General features: G+C 54.7%; 1 protein-coding gene across 3 annotated transcripts; it reads right to left on the bottom strand.

Moving 5' to 3' along the window:
• Window positions 1-10: 10 nt before the first annotated feature.
• On the bottom strand, window positions 11-22,349 carry HDGFL2 (HDGF like 2). Of its 3 annotated transcripts, none has more exons than XM_072947928.1 (16): window positions 22,174-22,347; window positions 19,721-19,797; window positions 19,488-19,626; window positions 13,012-13,203; window positions 9,312-9,428; window positions 9,129-9,200; window positions 8,174-8,339; window positions 7,989-8,064; window positions 7,596-7,908; window positions 6,446-6,549; window positions 2,624-2,697; window positions 2,354-2,424; window positions 1,870-1,971; window positions 1,482-1,695; window positions 623-755; window positions 11-324 (listed from the first exon to the last, which is right to left on the bottom strand). In XM_072947928.1, the coding sequence occupies exons 1-16, from the start codon at window positions 22,243-22,245 to the stop codon at window positions 222-224; spliced, it is 2,025 nt and encodes a 674-aa protein (XP_072804029.1). In that variant the 5' UTR covers window positions 22,246-22,347; the 3' UTR covers window positions 11-221. The 3 variants fall into 3 exon arrangements, with proteins under 3 accessions (XP_072804029.1, XP_072804030.1, XP_072804031.1); XM_072947929.1 differs by having other exon boundaries at window positions 30-321; window positions 22,174-22,349; XM_072947930.1 differs by lacking the exon at window positions 22,174-22,347 and adding an exon at window positions 22,044-22,066 and having other exon boundaries at window positions 30-324.
• Between the last annotated feature and the right edge of the window lie 783 nt (window positions 22,350-23,132).

Consider the following 23,132-nt stretch of genomic DNA (forward strand, 5'->3'; position numbering starts at 1 on the left):
ATAAAAGTGACTTTTTTTTTTCATTAAAAAAACCCTTTATAATCATTTCATGTTGGTTGGAAATCACAGAAATTAGGCAGAAAAAAACCCAGGGGGACAAATACAAACGAACAGCACAGTGTCTCCCCAACAGTTCTCTGCTACCCGGGCGCCGGGAAGGAGCCAGGCTGGCCTCGGACCATCCGCATGTGGCAGCGGGGCCTGGCCGCAGGCTGCCGGGCTCAGCTGTCCTCGTCGTCCAGGGACTCCGAGTCCATCCGCACCCTCTCTCGCTCCTGCCGCTCCTTCCCGGGCCCGTCCAGGTCCGGGCCCTCCCGCACACTGCTGGTGGACGGCACAGGTTGGGTGAGCAGGCCCCTTTCCTGCCTGTCCCCCTCCTGTCACCTACAGAGACCGACGCTCCCCCAGCCAGGCCTGCAGCCCCGCCACGCACAGGCTGGCCCTGGACGCTCCGCATGGCCAGGGTTCCCTCATTAGGGGTCTAGGGGGCAGCCGCAAAGGTGACGGTGGGTGGCCAGCATGTGGGAGCAGAAGTCCCTGTGGCCCTTACCCCACTGGGAGCAGCCCAGACATCAGGGTGCCTTCTCTCAGAAAGTCGCCCCGCAGTCCCAGTGACACTTACTCATTGTGTAACAGGTCCTCGGAGGAGCCGCCCCCGGGCCCCTCCTCTGAGTTCTGTTCTTCCTCCTGCTCCTTGTCCTCCGTGCTTTCCCCCTTCTGGGACGTGGCCTCACCGTTCACAGGGGCTGAGAGATCTGGGGGGAGAGAGCCTCATGGGACACTGTGGGGCTGTTGTCGGGGACCCCTTAAACGGTGCCCATAGAGAACGAGCAGGAGGCGAGTCGGTCTGGGGCAGGGGTCCTGGAGGACTCTGGATCTGCCTGCATGACTGCATTCACTTCCACCCCTGAGCCTCTGGACACATGGGGACAGCTGGCTGTGTGCAGGTCCTTCCTCTAGCCAGCCCCAGCCCTGACCACACAGCCTAGAGGAGGGAGGGGCGGTGGGCAACACTGGGAAAAAGCCTGCCACAGCCCAGAGATGAGGAAAGGCTCCCCCTCCACGCTTTCCCCCAGGCAGTGTTGGCTAAGCTATCTTGATGCCAGTCTGAAGGGCTGCTCTAAGCATCTCTCACCACAACCATGTGACCCCATCAGGAAGGAAGGTTCGGGTCCCCTACAAAGATGCCCTTTCTCCTCCCAGCCCATCTGTGGCCCTTCCCTCCCGGACCTCTGCGATTGTCTGTCCCAGTAACGCTCCACACCTGGCTGCACACAGACAGCCTCCCATGCTATCTGCACTGAGGGTCTGGAGCCTCTGAGTGGCCTAGGGGTGTGTGTACCAGGCGCTGATGCCTCATGTACACAGCCAGCCTGTGCAGAGAGTGCCAACAGGATCGTGCCACCTGGGCTGTTGGATAGAAGCTCCAGGATGCTCTCAGGGCCCTGAATGTGCTGAGCCCTCTCCCGCCAGCTCCTCACCAGTGCTCGCCTCGTCCTCCGCCCTCTCCGTGGGGGCCTCCTCTCCGGCTAGCGCCTCCTCGGCCTTCTCCACCTCAGCCCTCTCCTTCTCCGTCCCAGTTCTGGTTGCCTTCTGGATGGCCTCGATCTTTGGTCCCAGGACCCGAGACTTGAGCCGGGTGTAGACCTCCGCAGCCTTCTCCATCACCTCCTTGTTGGCCTTGTAGCGGCGGATCTGGCCACCAAGAGGTCTGGCTCAGGAGGCGCAGCCAGCCTCAGCCCCCGCCCAGACCCTCCCCTGTGCATAGCTTCCTCCTCGCTGACTATGGCTGCTGCGGCCGGGCACCCGGCTCCCAAGCTGCCCTCTGCCCCCCTGAACAGCCCCTTCCCCCCCGGGCTCTTGCCGTACCTTCTTCAGTGTGGCCACCACGTCTGTGTTCTTCTGGAGGATCTGTGAGGTCACCTGCAGGGTCCCCAGTTCCTCTAATGCGTTCAGACACCTCTTCACGTCCTGCAGGGCGGCAAGGGCAATGAGGGACAGCTCCTAGCTGAGAGGGTCCTTGGGGCCCAACAGGGCAGAGAAAGACCCCCTGGGGCTCTCCCTGCAGGGGAGGGCTGAGTGACAGGGACCCCAGGGACAGTGGGAAGGACCCAGAACTTGAGGGATCTTTGGACTTTGCACGGCACCACCTAGTGGAGATGCAGAGCGCTGCACCTCAGGAGGCCAAGCTAGGTCCTCAGCAGGGGGGACCCCCACGTGAACAAGGACCCCATGCTGCCCACCCCGTGGGAGCCTGGGTTTGCCTCTGTGTCCTGAAACTTCTAAGGAAGCGCTAGCAGTGAGGGGCCAGGGGGACCGTGACATGACCTCTGCACCCAGGGGAAGGTCTCACCGGATTGTCAACCTTCAGAGCGAACTTGATCTCGCTGTGCAGCTTCTGAAGCTTCTCCTCCACAGAAGGTTCTGTGCTCAGGAGAGAAGGCGGCACCCAGGCCTGAGCATGGAGCCCCAGGCTGCACCGAGGTGCTCCTGCAGCCCCTCCCAGGAGCTGGCTGGGGACCTGCCCCAGCACCGCTCCAGTGACGGGAGCCAGCCCTTCCACAGCCATCCCTCCCCCCTCTCAGTGACCACGGGGGCTGCAACTAGGCAGCCGGCCCCTCACCTTTCTTCTTCTCAACCTTCCGGTCTGGCGGGAACCCTTCCGACCGCTTCCGGGTCCGTTCCACCTTCACGGGCCTGTGGGGAGTTGAGCCCTTAGACAGCCCCTGACCAATGTCCCCACAGCCTCCATCCTCCCCACCAAGGGATGACCCACATGGGGTGACCCATGGTCACTGCGGAAGGAAATCTACAGGAGGCCCAGGAATCTGGGAGGAGAGGGCTCAAGGTCCGGCGTGACCTGATTTAGGGCTGCACCCGAGGGGACAAAGACCTCACCCTTCCTTTAGGTCTTTCTAGAAAAACAACACGAAAGCCCAGAATTCCTTGTTTAATTATGTAACTGAAAAATATATAAAATAAACAAGGTCCTACTGTATAACACAGACAACTATATTCAGTATCTTATAATAAACAACAATGAAAGAGAATATAAAAAACAATGTATATAATTGAATCACTATGCTGTACACCAGAAACACAATATTGTAAATCAAATACACTTCAATTACAAAAACAAAACAAAACAAAAAAACAGGGGCTAGTGGTCAGTGGCCAGTTGTGTAAAACCCAGTGCATGAATTCCTAAAAGGGACTCCACTATGAACAACTATATGCCAATAAAATGGACAACCTAAAAGAAAGCGACAAATTCTTAGAAAGGCACCATCTCCCAAGACTGAACAAGGAAGAAATAGGAAACATGAACAGACCAATTAAGAGTACTGAAATTGAATCAGTAATTTAAAAACCCAACAAACAAAAGCCCAGGACAGACGGCTTCACAGGTGAATTCTGTCAGACATTTTAGAGAAGAGGTAACACCTGTCCTTATGAAATTATTCCAAAAAATCGCAGAGGAAGGAACACTTTCAAATTTGTTCTATGAGGCCACCATCACCCTGATACCAAAACCAAAGATATCACAAAAAAAGAAAATTACAGGACATTATCACTGATGAGCATAAATGCAAAAACCCTCAACAAAATACCAGCAAGCCGATTCCAACATGTTAAAAGATCACACACCATGATCAAGCGGGATTTATTCCAGGGGTGCAAGCTCTTTCATTATCTGCAAATCAAGCAGTGTGATACACACCACATTAGCAAACTGAAGAAAAGAACTGTATGATCATCTCAATAGATGCAGAAAAGCTTCTGATAAAATTCAACATTCATTTACGATAAAAGCGCTCCAGAAAGTGGGCACAGAAGGAATGTACCCCAACATGATAAAGGCCACGTATGACAAACCCACAGCTCACATCATGCAAATGGCGAAAAGCTGAAAGCACTCCTTCTAACATTAGGAACAAGACAAGGATGCCCACTCTCACCACTTTTATTCAACAGAGTTTTGGAAGTCCTAGTAGCCACAGCAATCAGGGAAGAAAAAAAATAAAAAGAACCCAAATTGGAAAGGAAGAAGTAGAACTATTACTGTTTGCAGACATGATACTATACATGGGAAATTCTAAGACGTCACCAGAAATCTACTCAAGCTCATCAATGAATTCGGAAAAGTTGCAGGACACAAAATTAATATGCAGAAATCTGTTGCATTTCTATACACTAATAATGAAATATCAGAAAGAGCAATGAAGGAAACAATCCCATTTACCATTGCATCAACAAGAAAATATCCAGGAATAAACCTCCCTAAGGAGGTAAAACACCTATACTCTGAGAACTGTTAAGACACTAACAAAAGAAATTGAAGACGACACAAACAGAAAGACACACTGTGTTCTTGGACTGGAAGAATCAATACTGTTAAAATGGTCACACTCCTCGAGGCAATCTACAGATTCAATACAATCCCTATAAAATTATAAACGGCATTTTTCACAGAACTGGAACAAAAAATGTTTTTAATTTGTACAGAAACACAAAAGATCCTGTACAGCCAAAACCACTTTGAGAAAGAACAGAGATGGGGGAAATCACGCTTCCTGACTTCAAACTAATACTACAAAGCTACAGTCGTCAAGACAGTATGGTACTGGCACAAAGTCAGACACATAGCTCAGTGGAACAGGAAAGTCCAGCCACCTACTTATGGTCAATTAATCTACGACAAAAGAGGTAAGAATATACAACAGAAAAAAGACAATCTCTTCAATAAATGGTGCTGGGAAAACTGGACAGCTACATGTAAAAAGAATGAAATTAGAACATTCTCTAACACCTTATACAAAACTAAACTCAAAATGGATTAAAGACCTAAATGTAAGACTAGATACTATAAAATTCCTAAAGGAAAACACAGGCAGAACACTCTTTGACACAAATCTGAACAATATTTTTTTAATACATCTCCCAGAGTAATGGAAACAAAATCAAAAATAGACAAATGGGACCAAATTAAACTCAAAAGTTTTTGCACAGCAAAGGAAACCATTAACAAAATGAAAACACAACCTATGAAATGGAAGAAAATATCTGCAAACAATGTGACTGACAAGGGCTTAATTTCCAAAATATACAAGCAGCTTATACAGCTCAGTATCAAAAAACCAAACAACCCAGTCAAAAAATGGGCAGAAGATCCAAACTGACATTTCTCCAAAAAGACATACAGGTGGCCAATATTGCTAATTATCAGAGAAATGCAAATCAAAACTACAATGAGGTACCACCTCACACTGGTCAGAATAGCCATCATCAAAAAGTCTACAAATAATAAATGCTGGAGAGGGTGTGGAGAAAAGGGAGCCCTCCTACATACTCTTGGTGGGAATGCAAACTGGTGCAGCCACTATGGAGGACAGCATGGAGGTTCCTTAAAAAACTAAAAGCAGAGTTATCACATGATCCAGCAATCCCACTCCTGGGCATATATCACGAAAAGACAAAAACTCTAATTTGAAAAGATACACGCACTCCAATGTTCACAGCAACACTATTTAGAATAGCCTAGACATGGAAGCAATCCACATATCCATCAACAGGTGACTGGATAAGGAAGAAGTGGTGTATATACACACAATGGACTATATACACCAAAAAAAATTTTTTTAAAGAATGAAATATTGCCATTTGCAGCAACATGGATAGACCCAGAGATTATCATACTAAATCAGTCAGACAGAGAAAGACAAATATCATATGATATCACTCATGTAGAATCTAAAAAAATGATACAAATACACTTCTTTGCAAAACAGAAATAGATTCAGAGACATAACAAACTTATGGTTACCAAAGGGGACAGGGGAGCAATTTGGAAAAATATAAATAAATAAATGAAAGGCGCTCCAATTTGACACTGGGAAATGGTAGCACGCATGTTACCGCCCCTCCGACTCTGTCCTGCTCGGGGGTCCGGCTGCCATGTTCCCAGTGCACAGGTTTGCTCACTGCCAGCTGGGATTCCATGGAGAAGGTGGGCAGGGAGATGGGCTCTGTTCCCCAACGTCAGTGGGCCTTGGACTTAAAAAGTCCCCAGTGGTCTGGGGACACTTTCTCCCCTAGGTAGTTCTAACACTGGGTGCTGGGTCATTCTCGGGGTGGGGGGCATCCTGGGCACGGTGGGGTGTTGGGTAGCCTCCCCGGCCCCCACCTACTGGACGCCAGAAGCCCCCCAGCATGACAACACTGCCTGCTGTTCCCTGGGGGCAGGGTCACTCCGAGTGAGAGGCATGCTCCAGGAAGGACCGCAGTCCAAGGCAGCGGCTCCTGCATAACCTGATGGGGCCCCAAGAACCAGAATAAGCCAGGACCTTCCTGCAAGGGGTAGGGGTGCCCAGGATCATGGGGACCAGGACAGGCAGGCGGGAGAGCCCCCAGGGGCTGTGGGAGGAGAGGCAGAGCAGGAACTGACCTGGCTCGAGGCTTCTCTTCAGAGCGCCCTCTCTTCTCCTTCTGGCTGGGTCTCCTTGCGGGCTCTGTGCTTTGCGGTTGCAACTTCTTCGCGGATTTCTTCACCTGCAGCAGCCAGAGAAAGGGAGAGGCTGGAGCGGCAGCGCAAGGTTGCCCAGGACCCACGAGCTGTCCCTTTAAAGATATAGCTGGACACACCCTGCTGCCACCTTTGCGCAGATGGGAGCTGGTGGGTCGGGCGAGATGGGATAGGAGGAAGGACCCCATTTCCAGTCCATCTCTGGACAGCAGCTTCTCAGGCCCTGAAAGGACTACCCAATGAGGAGGTGGCCCCACTGAACTCCTCTTGCTGAGCAGGGCCCTTCCCAGGCCAGGGAACTTGGTCCCGTTTTTTCGACAAAAGAGAGAGCAGTAGGGAGAGGAGAGGGCGTTGTCCTGCTCCCTCCTCCTCCTCCTCTCCCATTGTGCGGGGCTCTAGGCTCGGACCAGCAGGTGATGGGCCTGGGAGGTGGTCAGATTCCTGGATTCAGGTTGGCCTTTGAGTGCCACGAGGACAGGGAGCTAATGGGCCTGCAGTAGCACACAGCGCTAATGGTCCTGTCCCTCCTGTCCTCCCCTCCTCCTTTTCTTCCCCCTTGATCACTCTGGTCCAGACATAAAGGCCTCTTTGCTGTTCCTCCCATATACCAGACACAGTCCTGCCCTAGGGCCTTTGCACGTGCTACACCCTCTGCAAGGAATGCCTTTCCCCCAGGTATCTTCCCAGATCACCTCTCACTTCATCTTACGTCATTCAGATCCTTACTCAATGCCACCTCCTCACCTGAAGCCTTTCAGGCCTGCACCCTCTCACCCCAGCAGCTCACAACCCCCTACCCCGGCTTCACTCTTCACCTTGGCACTGAACGCCCTGGAACGCACCACACACCGTCCTCAGGCCGTCCACTCGTGACCAAGCACTGCCAGCCTCCCTGCCAGCCTCCCTGCCCGGAATGTCAGCTTCTTAACAGTGGGTTTCTGTTTCCATACGGCCCCACTGCCGATTCCTGGCGCCCAGCAGACGCACAAGGTAAAGGGACGGGCTCGCTAGAAGCGCCAGCGAGAGGAGGAGCCTCCCGCGCCCCGCCCCCGCCCCGGGGGCGCCCGCGCACCTCTCTGTCCAGCTCGGCCTCTGGCTCCGAGTCGGACGAGGACTGGGGGCCCCGGCCCCGGCCCTTCCGGCCCCGCTTCTTAACAGGCTCCTCGTCGTCCTTGAGCTCGTCGCCGCTGCTGCCCCCGCTGCCCCCGGGCGCGGCCTCCCCGCGCTCAGCCCGCTCGCGCCGCCGCTCCTTCTCCTCCTTCTCCTGCTCGCGCAGCCGCCGCAGCTCCTCCTCCTGCTCCCGGCGCCGCCGGGCCTCCAGCTCGCGCCGCCGCTCCTCGTCCCGGCGCTTCCACTCGCTGATGCGGTCTACCTCGTCGCTGTCGCTGCGGGTGCGGGCCGGTCAGGGCTCCGGTCCCAGGGCCCACCCGCCACCTGCGCCCCGCAGCAGGACCCTGGCACCCACCTGTCGCTGCTTGAGCTGGTCGGCGGCCTCTCAGGCTTCGGTTTCCGCCCCCGGGGCTTGGGGGGAGGCTTCTCAGCTGCGGCAGAGGAGGAGGGGGTGGCCTCAACCAGCGCTGCCCCCGGGAGCCCCCCCACCCCCACAGGCCAGGCCCAGGGAACCAGGTGGCACCTCCCCAGCCGGCCTACCTGGCTTCCTGCCCCGAGGAAGCTTCTTTACAGACACCTCCGAGTCAGAGGAGGAGGAGGAAGAGGAGGACGCCGAGGAGGACGCGGACCTTGCCATGGGCACCGGCTCAGCCTTGGCCCCGTCTGATTCTGCTTTGGAGTCTGAGTCAGAGGCTGAGGGCGCCTTCTGGAAGAGGCCGCGGCGAGGTGAGAGCAGCCAGGGCGAGGGTGGCCAAGTGCCCCTGCAGCAACCCACCTCTCCAAACCAGAAACCCTTCCTTCTGGCCCGGAATCTGTGCCCACAGCTGCCTGCTTGCTCACCTGAGTCAGGGTGGGAGACCTCCCTGCGCCTCACCGCCTCCTCCAAGTGCAGGAGGCACAGACTTGTACATGCATGTGCACGCGCAAACACACACACACCACATATGCTCACAGACACCACACACACGCTCATATTCACTTGTATATGCACATAATACATACCCATGTACACGCTCACAGACACGCACACTCCACACCCACACATATAGGCACAGACACACATGCTTGTACACACACTCCTATACATAGACAACACACTCCTACATGCACACAACACACACATGCTTTTTCTCTCTCTCTCTCTCTCTCTCTCTCTCTCACACACACAGGCCCCTAAGAGTGCGCTAATCCCTTCCGATGCCAGCATCCCAGCACCGCGTATTCCAAACTGCCTCTAAGTCCCTCTCCCTCTCGGGATCGGTGGCGGCTGGGTGGCCTCCTGCGCTGGGGAGGTGCTTTGTGCACACAGTGCTCGGAAACCACAGGACGAAGCCACAAGTGAAAGTGGAGGCAGAAGCGGTCCCTGGGGTCTCCCGGGGGCCTGCAACCTACCCTCCTCCAAAACGGACCGGCTCTGCCGCAGACCATGGCTGCTGCCGCTTGAGGGGCTTCCACAGGCCGGCAAATAGGAACGAAACAAAACAAAACTCTGTACCTTTTTCTTCCGTCCTGGAAGGGGGCCCCGCCGCGGGGCCCGGACCACGGCTTTCTTCTCAGGGGTGAAGTCCTGGGCAGAGAGAAGGGAGCTGGACGTGGCACTCGCTGGCCGGCTGCCACTTGGCCCCGCCTGTGCCCCCCTCCCCCTGGCACGCCCGCCCGGGTCCAGCCAGCTGCTCACCTGGTCACTGGTCTTCTCCGACTCAGAGGAGCTTTCAGAGTTCTCCTCCTCGGATGGAGACATGCTGCCTTGATCCAGGTCACTGGAGGCCTTTCGAGCTCGTTTTGAGACCGACATCTGGGAGGGAAGCAGCACGAATGGATCAGCAACTGAGAAAAATCCTGTGCTCGGCAGAGCCATCTCCCTCCTGACCACCCACAGCCCGGGAAGAGCTGAGGCTCAAATCCACAGACAGAAAGTAGATGGCGGGGCCGGGGGCTGGGGGAGAGGGTGGGGACTGAGTGTTTCACTGGCAGAGTTTCAGTTTGGGAAGACTAGAAAAGTTTGGAGGCAGATGATGGGGATGGTGGCACAACAGTGTGAATGTACTTAGTGCTACTAAGCTGTGCACTTAAAAATGGCTAAGATGGTGAATTTTACATTATGTGTAATTTACTACAATTGAAAAAAAATAAAGAAAAACCAAACCAGGAATCCTTTTCCGAGAAAAACACGTAACATGTTTTGGAACTAGACAGAGGGAGTAATTACACAACGTTATGAATGTACTAAACACCACTGAATTGTACATTTTAGAATGGTTAGTTTTTCTCTGTGAATTTCACCTTAATAAAAAAGATTTTTTAAGTACACACATACACAATTCTGAATTCAGTTTCAGGGGTCCGTGGACTCCCAGATGCCCACCCAAAGAAGCCAACTTCAGAAATCATATAAAGGAAGAACTGAGGAGGCAGAGGACTGAGCTTTAGAGATAGGTCTCCGCCAACTGACGGCCTCGTCCGCCCGCGTCGTCGGCCGTTGCTTTAGTTACGCTGCGCCTGTGCCTCTGTCCTGTCACGGCCAAGACTCGCTGGTTCTCTTCACAACCATTCACGGAGCATCTCCCCAACTCCAGGGCCTGTCCAAGGCCAGGTGTGAGGGGCAGCACTGCGTTCCCCTAAAATTCCTACCCTGAAGCCCTGCCCTGCCAGGACCTCAGAACTCGACTATTTGGAGATAGGGTCTTTGATGAGATAATTAAGATAAAATGAGTATTAGGGTGGCCCTGATCCAGTGTGACTGGTGTCCTTGTAAGGAAAGGAGATCAGGACACAGACACAGAGGGAGACCACTCGAGGGCACGGGGAGGAGGCCGCCATCCTCACGCCAAAGAGAAGGGCCTCAGAGGGAAGTGACCCCACTGACTCCTGGATCTTGGATGTCCAGCCTCCAATCCTGTGGGAAGACAGACGGCTGCTGTTTAAGGCCCCTGTCTGTGGGTCAATGATATCAGTGATGCGCCCATGAGAGATGAGGCCCCAACTCCACCTAACCTGTCCTCTGGTCGGGAGAGACCAGAAGAAACTTCAGGGAGGAATCAAAGAGTGAGTCCTGGAAAAAGAAAGGTGCGGTGGGAAGGGGCGGCCATGGCGGGGCGGTCAGGGAAAGGCACGGGGAAGCCTGCAGGGAGGCCGAGGGGACGCAGGTACAAAGTCCCTGGGTGGAGGCGGTGGGAGAGGGCAATGAGTGGTTAGGGAGGGGACGGGGCACGACTGCGGCCGGACCTGCAGGAGTCTGGCCCCATTTCCCAGGATGGACGGCCATGCTGAGGCCGGCGCTCCTCACACCTCAGCAGGCTCCCTCCTGGGCAGGAGGGGATGGGGATGGGTGGGACCCTGGGTCCAGTTCACGGGGACAGGGAGTGTGTGTTTTCCCTTCTCACCTGTCAGCACAGGGACTCAACCCAGCACTCAGGGAACCCAGCATAACCCCAGGACACTTCTGTTCCCCATGCACAGTTACACTCTGTCAGATTCTCGAAGCAGTCACAGGTTGGGCGTTTCAAGCCAGGGTGGGGCCTGGCTCCCCAGACGGAAGGGCAGAAATCGTGACGACTAAGATGACCAAGGCAGGACCTTCTAGGCGGGGCCCAAGGGGAGGATGTGGGGAGGGCTCTGGGCAGCAAGAACCTGTGACCCCAGAGAGAATGGAGCCGGGCAGACGGCTCAGCAACCCTCCTGCCGGACCCTGGGGCCCCTACTCCCCGAGGCTGCAGTGGGGTCTGCGGCGAAACCCTCACAACAGGAGGCCTTCCACAGAGAGCCTGAGAAGTGTGAACATGAAGACCAGATCCAGAGACTCACAGGAAAACAGCGACAAAGTCATGTTAACTAGAGAGAAAGCACAAAGCTGACCCGATGGAAAACCATGGCATCCTCCCCGCCACCGCCCCTGCCATGGGGGCAAGGAACACCGACGACGTGCCGGGGCACGGGGTTAGGAGGGAAGAGGTCTTCTGAATGTCTCCGAGTGCGGAGAAAAGGTGTTGTGGTAGTGAATTCTCAAATTCGTTTAATGCAAAGCTGGCTCCACCATCTCCCGCAAAAAAAAAAAAAAAAAAAAGGCTGAATATATACTGACCTACAAATAGTGATTTATCTCTATGGGGTAGGATGAGGGGGAGCATTCATTTTCTACATATTTCTGTTTAACTTCTCCAACAAGTATAAACAGAAACAGCAGGGACTTTTTAAAACTAATGCCTAGTAGATCATGAAAAGTTGAGGGAAAGCTTAATGCCCAAAATCTTACCAAGATATTAGTTAGAATTTAGTCATACCATAGATTACTTCTCAAGCACTGAAAACTGCATCATAAAATAATATTTAGTGACAAGGAAATACTCTCATTTTAGGTGGATAAGCAGCACGGCACATACTGTACGTATGACTGCCAACTCTGTACTTTACCCGCACCCCGACACGAGGCACACGCAGGAACACTGAGAAAGACATCAGGGTGTTTCTAGTCCTCGGCACAGAAACCCCTCAGTGCAGGCATTTTCCACCAGCTTGTTTATGCTTTTGCATCTTTTTTTTTTTTTTTGCATCTTCTAACATATCTATGAGCGTGGCTTATAGTTACAACTGGAACCAAAAGCAAATGTTATTTTTACAAATCATAAAAAGAATGCCTTACTCTAGCAAAAGAACTTGCTGCTAAACCCTGGTCCTTCCATTCTGCACCCAAATATTCAGAAGCAGTCAAAAGGCAGAGGAGAGGAAAAAAGGCAGGAAAGAGAATCTATCCAAGAGAACTTAAAACTCACGTCCACACAAAAACCTGTTACCTGAATGTTCACGGCAGCATTATTTGTAACTGCCCAAAGCAGAAACAACCCAAATGTCCATCAAGAGATGGATGGATAAACACGTGGTCCCTCCACACACGGGAGCATCACTCAACCGTGAGCAGGAGAGCAGCACTGATACCCGCTCCCACGTGGACGGACCCTGAGAACATGATGTTCAGTGAGAGAAGCAGACACAGGACACACAATGTGTGACTCCATAGATATGAAATGTCCTGAACAGGCCAGTCCACAGACAGAGAGTGAATTCCTGGTTGTCAAGGGCTGGGGAGGAGGATGGGGAGTGACTGCTGATGGGGACAGGGCTTCTTTTTGGGGTGATGGAAAGTTCTGGAACTAGACAGAGACAGAGGTGACAGTGGCACAACTCTGTGAATGTACTAAAACCCACTGAATAGTATACTTTGAAAGGGGGCATTTCATGATATGTGTACACTACCTCACTTTTTTTTTTAATATATGTTAAAAAAGAAAGAAGGAAAGGCCAGGGAGGGAGAGCAGGCTGCCAGATGAGACCCCTGGTGGGAGGAAGTCCCCCTCAGGCCAGGTGCGCCGCCCCGCCCCTACCTTCAAGGCCACTGCCTTCCGCTTCAGGCCACTGTGGTCGCTGCTCTTGTCCGAGTCTGAGTCACTCTCCATCCTGTCGCTGGCAGCTGCGGCAGTCACGGCGGTCACAGCCATGACCCCCCGGTCCTCCTCATCTTCGCTCCCGCCCACTGGGTCTGCTTCAGGGGCCTCGCTGTCGGAGGAGCTCACCGGCTGGGGCGGGGGCAGAGACAGCGGGTCACCACCAGGCTGGGAGGGCTTCCCAACCAAGACGGCAACTCACAGGACAGCGCCTACCTGCAGGGTCTCAGGTATCAAGGCCCGGCCGCTCACTCCCCAAATGAGGGAATGGAGGCCCAGAAAGCCCCGCGAACTGAGGTGGGAGGACAAAGCGGACACGCGTCCTGAGCGCTAGGATTCAAGCACTGTGGGGTCCAAGGGCAAACCTTGGGTCAGTGACATAAGCCTCTCTGTGCCTCAGTTCCCATATCTGAGCAATGGGCACAACACTGCTTTGGCCTCATGGGGCCGTGGCGAGGATGAGGCAGAAGTGATGTACTCAGGTCAGTGCGCAGACTAGCAAGAAGTCCATCAAGGTTTGCTTTTTGTAAAAATCATTATCATCCCATTATTTTTGAGGAGGAAAATGACCTAGGGCAGGATTGCTGGGCTTGAACTTCTGATGCTTCTACGTGTTTAGCCCAAAATGCAGGCTCAGGCAGTCACAGCCACTAAAACTGCAAACACGCAGATGGCACCTCTTCCGTGCTGGCCGCCTGCTGGACCTGACTACACACTCAGCTGGCCGCGAGCAGCTGCCGGGTGCCAGGCACTGTGCTAGATTGGCGGTGGGCACCCAGCTGTGAATGCAGCATGGCCCCTGCCCCCGGGAGCTTACAATCTAATGAGAGACTGAGCACACTTCAACAGATCAGCGTCACTCTGGTGATGGGCAGACTGGAAAATACTGGTGCACAGGAGTGAAGGAATCAGGGAAAGGTGGGGGCAAAGTGACAGGAAGATTTTGAAGTGGGGGTGGGGGGACCCTTGGAGGGCGTGACATTTCAGCTGAGGAGTTGTCCCCAGAATGCAAAGTGGACGGGGCCAGAGTTCCAGGAGGCAGGGCCAGCATAAGTGAAGGTGCCCTTAGAGACACGGAGAGGTGGGTGTGGCTGGGGTGCAGGAGAGAGGACGGAAGGGTGGGCCAGGGCCGGACCACACAGGGCCTATCGCGGGTCCAGAGGAGCACAGTGAGTCAGGCCACAGGGCTTTCTTGGGCCTGTTTTTGAACTTGCTCTGGGTGTTTTATGTTTGTAGGAGAAACGTGGAGGAGGCCTGGTCATATTCAGCCATCACTCATTCATCCAGTGAGTGTGTGGAATACTGACTACGTGCCCAGCCCTGCGCTGGGTGCTGGGGCAAGAGACCAGTAAGACAAGGTCCCGGCTCCAGGGAGCCGCTACCGCTCTGGGGCACCCAGCACGGCCAAGGCTGAGTATAAAATCTGACTGCACTATTCTATAGTACTTCTTTTCTAAATCATGAACTTTTTTAAAAGAGAGAGAGAGACTGAGATTTTGTAAAAGCCACAACCCAAGTGTCCATCTACTGACCAACAAACAAAACATGGGACAGCTACAGAATGGAATAATATTTGGCCAAGAAAAGGAACGAAGCTCTGAATCATGTCACGGTGTGGATGAGCCTCGAAAACATGCTAAGTGAAAGAAGCCAGACGCAAAGGACCAAATACATTATTCAACTTATACGAAAAGTCTAGAATACGCAAATTCATACAAACAGGAAGTAGATAAGGAGCTCCCAGGGGCTGAAGGGAGGGAAGAATTACAGGTGACTGCTAATGGGGAGGGGGTTTCTCGGTGGGGTGATGGGAGTGTTCTGGAATCAGACAGTGGTGATGGTTGCACAACACTGTGGATGCGCTGAAAGCCACTGTAGCATATACTTTAAGATGCTTAAAATGGTGAACTTTATGCTAAGTGGATTTTACCGCAATTAAAAAAAAAAGGACATTCCAACAGACTCCAAAAAGTCACATTCCCTTGGTGTGATTACTGTCAGGGGTCAATGCATGGGAGTGGGCACGCATGCTGGCCAAGAAAAACACGAGGAGGCGCAAGAGGGGGACCCCAGGGCCACGGTGACGAGATGCACCAAGTGAAACTGGGCACAAGGAACCGGGAGAGGCAGTGTGTGCGGCCGGGGGGCTGGAGGAGGGCACAGGGCCCAGGTCAGCGCCAGACAGAGGCTGAGCCGAGGCCTCAGCAGCACATCAAAGCAGAAAGACGTGGAAGGGGACGGAAACGTGGGAGAGGAGGTGGGTGCCAGGGCCAGGACAGGGACAGCGTGGGTGGAGGGAGTGGACAGAGGGACCTGGCGGTCCATTCCTCCTGCGCTCCATGCTCACCCTGTACGTGGCCCCTGCTCTCCTCACCGAGAGGTCCTGAGCCCCCACAGCCTCTGCGCAGAAGGGCTAACAGTGTCCACAGAACCAGCAAGGAAGATGAGGCCCAGGACCCCGTCGACCCGCATCCCTGAGTCATCATGGCCAAGGCCCCCAGGCACAGCGACAGGGCCCTGGCTTTGCTGTGTGACAAGACTAAAAAGTGCCACACAACTAGGTCAAGCCCTGAACCTGAAACCCCAGGAGAGAAAAATAAGACTTTCAGGGGGATTGCCCTCACACCTCTCCTCCGGGGCGTCGCTTCTCTTTGGAGCACCCCTGGCAAGTGGAGGAGGGAGATGACATCCCCGGGGTTTCTCGGGGAAAACAGCAGCTTGAAGCGTGAGCAACCAGATGGCGGGTCCGAGACCCTCCTGATCTGCAGGAGGATGGGTCCAGTACCGTGGCAGGAAGAGGCAGCACTAGTTAGGTCTAACCCCCATACACGAGTGGTCACCACTCTCCGTGTCACACGTGGGAGCTGGCATCCTCACTCTGCCAATGAGGCAAAGGGCGGCGTGACAGCCCCAGATCACATGGTGAGTAAGCAACAGCGCTGGGGTACAAGCCAGCCCGCTTTCGGCCTCGAAGCCTGGTCCAGCGGACACACTTCTGCTCATGGAAAATCCCGCCCTGCGTCTGCCAAGCCCTCAACCGACTGTGACCCTATTTGTGCCTTGATGGCCCGGGCAGGTGACCAGGACAAATGGGCACATTCCACAAGTCGGGAAAGAGAATCTCCGGGAAGGTAAGTAACCTGCCCTCCACTGTGCCTGTGGATAAAGCCAGGAACTCTGGATCTCCTGGGCTCAGCCCATGGGATCGAACCACCTGCCAGCAAAGGTTCTGGGAAATCTGACCTCCGTGGGGATATTCAGGGGACAAGAATGCTGGTGGCTGGGAGAGGAGCCAGGAAGTAAAGGCCCAGAGCGGGCCCACCCCAAGACCCGCTGGCTGAGTGGGACGAGTGTGGGTTTCTCTAGCCGTCTTCACAGGTCGGGGGGTGACTGAGGTGGAAGGGGAAAGTCAAGCGCAGCCTGGCCTCCTCAGCCCCCACTACCGCCCCTTCACCACTGAGCGCTACCCACGTGGCCATGCTGGGTGCCAGGCACGCAGTGCTCCCTGCGTTCTCCCAACAGTCCCACGAGAGCTGGCTCTACCCTGAACCTTTGTTTTAGATTTGGAAACAGGCTCAGAGAGGTGACATCGATCCCTAAGGTGCACGGTGAGCAAGAGGAAGGGCCAGGGCTCGAACGCAGGTCCACACACCCACACAGTAGGGCTCTTCGCCCCAGGTCCCTGTGCGCAGATGTCACTCTCCCAGCCGCCTCCTGCTCCAGTAATCCCCTGTCCCCATCTTATACTGACCAGAAAAGAATTTCAGCCTGGGGGACGAGGGGCCTGGGTTTTAGTCCCAGCTCAGCCCTAACCAGCTACTGGGACAGGTCCCTTTATCTCCTCCTCTGTCCGGTCACGAGGATGTTCAACTGGGGAACTTCAACGTCAGTGATTCTCAACCAGGGGTGATCCGGTTCCCCAGGGGGCATGTGGCCAAGTCTAGAGACACTCAGATGGTCAAGATAGTGGTGGGGGTGGTCTTGGCATCAGGTGGGTGGGGCCAGGGAGGCTGCTCCACAGCCCATAGTGCTCAGGTCGCCCCTAGAGAGTGATCCAGCCCACAGTGTTCAAAAACCCTGGTCTACGTCTCAGAGGTGGCAGATTCTAGCAGGGTCTCTCCAGTCCCCAGTGTGCTCAGCTGTAAAATGGAAAAGATATGGCCTGCCCAGCCCATCTTGGGATCACTGTGTGCCTGGAGCCACCCTGAGATACCATTTTCCACCTCTGGGCTTGGCAGGATGCACCTGGTGGGAGCACGCTGGGTTAAGGCTGTCAGAAAGAATGAAACTATTCTTCGCACGACAAGAGGGATCAACTGTCAAGATACGTTACTGATGGAATAAAGCAAAGTAGAGAACTACATGCTCTAAAAAAGCAAGCTATGGAGGGTTTTACGTGAATAAAGGATCACGGAAGGACCCGCAAGGAACTGGTAGCTGGGGCTACCTTGAAAGGAAATCGAAACAGAGCAGCTGGGAGGCAGGACTGACCGCACACCGTATGCCCTTTTGTATTTTTCAGTCTTGTACAATGAAGTCTGTATTCCCACTTGAAACGTAAAAATAAACTAAAAACTCACAGGATGAAAAGACAGACTGCCCAGGCACCCTCAAAGCGGTGCTTCCAGAAGCCTGCTGTGGGCTGGCTCCATCAGAAGCATCGAGGGTAACGCGTGGGATGAATACCTCAAGGAGCCCAGGCCTCAGCCCTAGGCCTTTACTAAACCTAAATCTCTATGGGTGGGGCTCAGGTATCTGCATTTTTAAGCCGATGTTCGGTTTGGAGGTGTAGATGGGTCAGGGAACCAACAGCAACAGCACAAACACTCAGACTTACAGCTACTTCTCAACTTGGGGAGTCTGCAGAGGGCTGGTTTAATGTCCAGGTTACACCATTTTTGAGTTTCATTTCCTCGAGGGCAGGCATCTACGCAGTGTTTAGCAGGCTGAAGGTGTGTAATAAGTATTAAATGGTGCGATGATTCACCGGGAGGCAATAAGCTTAGGATGAGACTAAACAGATCTTGAGCTGGGGCCAGAAAAAGAGCTCATGAAACTCAACCACCTTAAAGAATTTCCGATCCACTTACCCAAGTCAGGAACAAGCAAAGCCCAGAAGGACGGCAGGGATCAAAGCAGGGGGAACCTCGGTCTCCCAGACCCACCAGGGGAGAAAAAGTAAGAGATATCCAGGCGCATGGAATGTGGGCCAGGTCCCTCAGGCAGGTGCTGCCAAGCCTTGGTGCTCGACAGATACCTGTGGAAGGACCCCGGGTTCTGGACCCTGAGCTTCCAGGAGGCCAGAGGTGTGTCAGCTTCATCGTGGATTCCTGGTCCCTAGGAGACCACAAGGCCCGAGCAGGGCAGGGGTCAAGACAGGAGCGTTTGCCGGATGGATGGGTGGACTGAGCTGCAGGAGAGGCACATCCAGACCATCCTGAGACCCCGAATTCTCAAGCAGGACCAGACACTACAGAACTACTCGGTCCTTCGCTCACACAAACCAGGCTCTCTCCAGCTCTGCTTCCCTGCCCGCAGACCACATGAAAGGTCCGTTCCTTTCTTAACAGCCGAGTTCCAAGCCCTGCAGTCAATTCCCTTGGCCTCCCAGCCAACCTCGAGCCCACCCCTCCTGAGGCCAGGCTCCTCCACCTCTATGCGCCTCCCGCAGGAACCCCAAGAGTGGTGGCGAAAAGCAGAGTGGAGACCCCCAGCCCAGCCTCCCCTCATCCGCCAACCTCACCCCACACACCCAGAGCAAGGCTTCCTCTGCCGTCCTTCCTCAGCTTTCCAAGGCTTTTTATGAATTTAACTTCAACTTCTCTAAATTCTTTTCTTTTCCCTGAATGTTTCCAGACACTGATTTGCCACTGAGATGTCATCTGTGACTCTTGGCATTTCTTTCTCACCTAACCAAGAACTCTAACATCTGCTAATTACGGCCTTTTTCTGAGTCTGAAATCTGGCAGTAATAGGGGAAGGAAGGGGTGTTATTGAAAGAAAAAAATTCTTTTCCTTAGGAAACAAAAGGTTTCTTTGGAGCTGTAACAACAAAGTTATGCACTGAGGCTAATCCGAGCACAGTGGGTCTCACCAGGGGTGACCCTGCACCCCTCCACCCAACCCAGGGCACTTGGCAATGCCTGGAGACATATTTGGTTATCACAACTGGGTAGGGAATGAGCTCCTGGCACCGAGTGGGTGGGGGCCAGGGATGCTGCTGAACACCCACCGTGCCCAGGATGGCCCCTGAGAGGACGATTAGGCCCCAGATGTCAGCGGGGCCGAGTTTGGAGGAGCACCATCCCAGAGGCCTCCTCTTTTGCCACGAGACAAGCTAAGACCGCCTCTGGTCCCCGTGCTGACCTGGGCTCTGCAGACACCACGCCGGCGGCTCTCCACCCACACGTACTCACCAGAGGAGCGCTGTAGCTGGCGTGGGGATTGTTCTGGATCTCCCACAGTCCCTCATTGAAGCCTTTCCTCTTGTTGGGTTTCCCGTACTTATCTTTACACTTGTCGTAGGGAAACAGGTCCTTGGGTCCCAGGAAGGCTCTGGAGAAAGGAAGCACGGGCCGGGCCCAGGTGAGCTGGGCCACCCCACGAGGCACCAGGAGGGGAAAACCCAGCCCCAGCTGAGGACACTTACGTTTCGTGTGTACCAAAGAAGAAGATGGGGTACTTGTTGGGTGGGGGCTTCACAGCACCATCAGCAATGTCATCGATCTGCAGTGAGAGACAGGTCAGGGGGTGGCCGGGGCTAGCTCCATCCACTGACCCAGGAAATCACTAAGAAATCAGCCAAGTTACTTGGGGGAAAGCATGCTGGGAGGAGAGGGGAGCCTTCAACAGAGGAAGACACATCAGCTTCCAATTAGACATCTACATTCTTCTGTGCAACAACCCCCCAAAAACTGCATACCTGCCCCCTCCCCCCCAGGGTCCTCTCTCTGCCCCCAAGGTAGATTTTCACGTGGGCAAAGCCAAATATGGTCCTCTGAGGAGCCAGGGGGTGGGGCCTAGCCCAGATTCTACGAACTCCCAGGACCCTCCCACAGGACACCCCTCCCGTACAGAGGTGATCAGTGATTCGTCTCCCACAGGCTCCAGCTGGCAGCTCCAGGGATGCAGAGGGTGGGGGGTGGGCTGCAGGAGACAGGCCTGAGCATCCAGGAAGTCCCACCCTCTCCCTACAGGCCCATGGGCTCCAGCAGCTGTCAGTCACCTCCCCACAGGAGGCTAGCAGCCTCTTCACTTCCAATCAGGTGCTTGGAAACGTTCTGGGCTGAGAAAGCCAGCTGGAGTGGGGCGCGGAGGAGAGAGAGAAGCTGGTACTCTTGAATAAGGAAAGTGCCCGTAAAGTTTTATCACTCTGGTGCCCCCAAGAAAGTAAGCCCGAGCACATGAGGTTATACTGGGTTCTCTGGTCCCCACTAATTCTTTCCCATCCTCTTCAAAGCCTGGGGGCTGCTGGAATCCTCCCTGCCCCCTCACCCAGCTTCCTTCCTCAGTTCTCTACGCTACTTTTCAGAATCGTTGCTCCCTGAGCTCTGGGCCCTGTTCATTCATCCCAGGCATCCCGCTCCTGCACAGAAGCATCCCCAATCTCCATCACCCTGAGGACCAGCTTGCCATGCCTTCCAGGCCTGACTTCTGCTCTGCTCTCACCCAGGACCTGCCTCTGAGCCTGAGGCCCAGACATCCTAGCGGCAGCACCGGCTCTGGATTACTCACAGGGCTGCCTGGTTAGCAGACCCAGAGCCCTCTCCTGGAACTTTATGGAAGACTCTCTGCAACCAAACGCCCAGCTCTGTGTGATGCCCTTCTGCTTACTTCCACCCAGAGGGAGGCAGGGAGGGGGCTCTAGCAGGGAGTGAGGGCAAAATCTCCAGCAACCCCACAGTACCACCCAGGCAACTCCTGTATTCCTGTTCCAGCTGAACATTCAGCCTCATTTTTCTACTGTCCTTTGCTTCCACTGCTGCCTGGGCCTCACATCCCACCACCCAAATTTCTCCAGTCCTACCAAGCATATTCCAACAACTTCAGCTCTAGGGTGACTTAGATCTGAGTATGACAGCAACCTCCTGGCCCCTCCTCCACACTGGGCTGCCCCACAGACATGGAACTCCACTCTGCAGATCTGGGACTCTCATTTAAGACGCCCTTCAGACCTGAACCCCTCGAATCACCTAGGTTCTCTGAATCCCAGCTTCTTCCAAAAGGGATCCCCAAACTCCTCTTGGCCCAGCCCCCTCCCTCAGATGCTCTTCCTTTCCAGCTTGAGTCCCAGTGGCTGGTCTCAAGCATCGCTCCACACCAAGCCCTCCCTCCAACTGGTGCCCCAACCAATCTCCTCCATAGGGTCTGGGGGTGGGGGGGATGGTCCTCACAGGGCACCAGTCCCCAGGGTTCCCCAAATAAGTCTCATTCCAACCTCTGGTCTCTGATGCCCCACATTTTCAGATCCAGTCCTCTCAGCTCCAGCGACCTTGTAAACACAGCCCCCAGCCCCATTTCCAGCCCTGGCCTCCCTGAACACCTCTCAACCTTGACCCTCAACCATTCTCTTACTTTATCCCTTATCCCTAGGCCAACACCCCCCCCCCACAGGCGTGGCTCACGACCTCCAGCCCCTCGGAACTTGGCTTCTTGTTGCCCTCCAATGAGGTTTTTCAGTCTAGGGTACCTCCTTCCCACCAGTTTGAGCCCTCTCCTCAAATCCCAGGTTTCTCAGTTCCCCTGACACCCACCGACCTTCTTCAAATTTGAACCCTGGTCCCTCAGGTTCCAGGTCCTTCAACCCCATGTCCCTCGGCTCTGAGACCCCCGGAGTGGGCCCCTCAGGCCGGGGTCTCCCCAAACCCCCATCGGGCGGGTCCCTCAGGCCCGGGACCCTGAGACGTCCAGGCCCATGTCCCCCACACCCCCGGTACTAGGGTCCCTCAGGCCGGGGACCCCCCCCACCAGACCTCCAGGCACGAGGCTTCCTCAGGCCGGGAGCCCCACAGACCCCCAGGGCGCAAGTTCCTCAGGCCGGGGGCCGCTACTGCCCCACCCCCCAAACCCCCGTTGCCTGGCCCATCTCCCGCGCGGCCTCACCCGGGCCGGCCAGTGCGGGTAGCCCTTCATCTTGGCGAACACCAAGTCACCAGGCTTGAAGGCGTGAGGCATGCTGGCGGCGGGAGGCCCAGGCCGCGGGAAGCGGCAGCAGCGGCGGCAGCGGCTGCGGCGGAGGCGGCGGCACGGGAGGCGAAGCCGGGGGCGGGAGCAGAGCGCCGAGGGGGCGGTGGCGGCGGCCTGGGTAGCGGATCTGAACGTGCTTATTGGGCTGCGCGCCACCGGAAGTCCCGCCCACCGGCCGTCACGGGCTGGCGACGCCGTCGCTCATGACCACGTGCGAGGATAGAGGCGCAGGGGAACCAATGAGAAGAGGGGTTGGAGCAGAGCAAGTTAACGGGATTGGATAACGGGTAGAGCCAAGGGGGCGTGACCCAGAGGCCTAATGGGAGTGGACGGAGGTTATGGGAGGTGAAAGAGAAAAGGTGGGAGGAGAGAAACAGAGGCGCTCCAAGAGTGAAGAGGCGGGCAGTCAGGCTTCTTATGGGCGGGGCTTAGGGCAGAGGGGCGGGCCGTAGACCGCCGCAGGAGGAGGAGTTTTAAGCAGGAAGCATGCCATTGGATACCACAGGAAAGAAGGCCCAATCGATATAGGGGCGGGTCATTGATAGCCTCCCGCTCCCTTGAGGGGTGGCTTAATATAGAGCTGCAGGCCATTGGGTACCGCGGGTGAAGCGGCTCAAGGTAGAGAGCGGGGATTGGCTGTCACAGAAGGAAAGGTTTAAGCAGCTGTCCGCCATTGGACATCTTAAGAGACAAGGTTCAACTCAAAAATAGGGCCGCGCCGTTGCCTCCTTGAGGAGGCGGGACTTAGGGGTAGGGGCGGGCCATGGCGGGGTCTGAGGATAAACAGCCAAAAGATGCACAAAACACTTATTTCTTCTCTCAAGGTGAATTTATTACCATATGCCAGAGCCACAGAATACCCAATATACATATTA

This window comes from Vicugna pacos, chromosome 22 (genome assembly GCF_048564905.1).
Source record: "Vicugna pacos chromosome 22, VicPac4, whole genome shotgun sequence".
In the NCBI taxonomy this organism is placed as follows: Eukaryota; Metazoa; Chordata; class Mammalia; order Artiodactyla; family Camelidae; genus Vicugna; species Vicugna pacos.

Coding starts and splice junctions, on each gene's coding strand:
- HDGFL2 (XM_072947928.1), bottom strand. CDS start 22,245: ATGCCTCACGCCTTCAAGCCTGGTGACTTGGTGTTCGCCAAGATGAAG. Junction 756..1,481: donor GGAGGACGAGGCGAGCACTG/GTGAGGAGCTGG, acceptor CTCTCCCCCCAG/ATCTCTCAGCCCCTGTGAAC. Junction 325..622: donor GAGGACCTGTTACACAATGA/GTAAGTGTCACT, acceptor GCCGTCCACCAG/CAGTGTGCGGGAGGGCCCGG.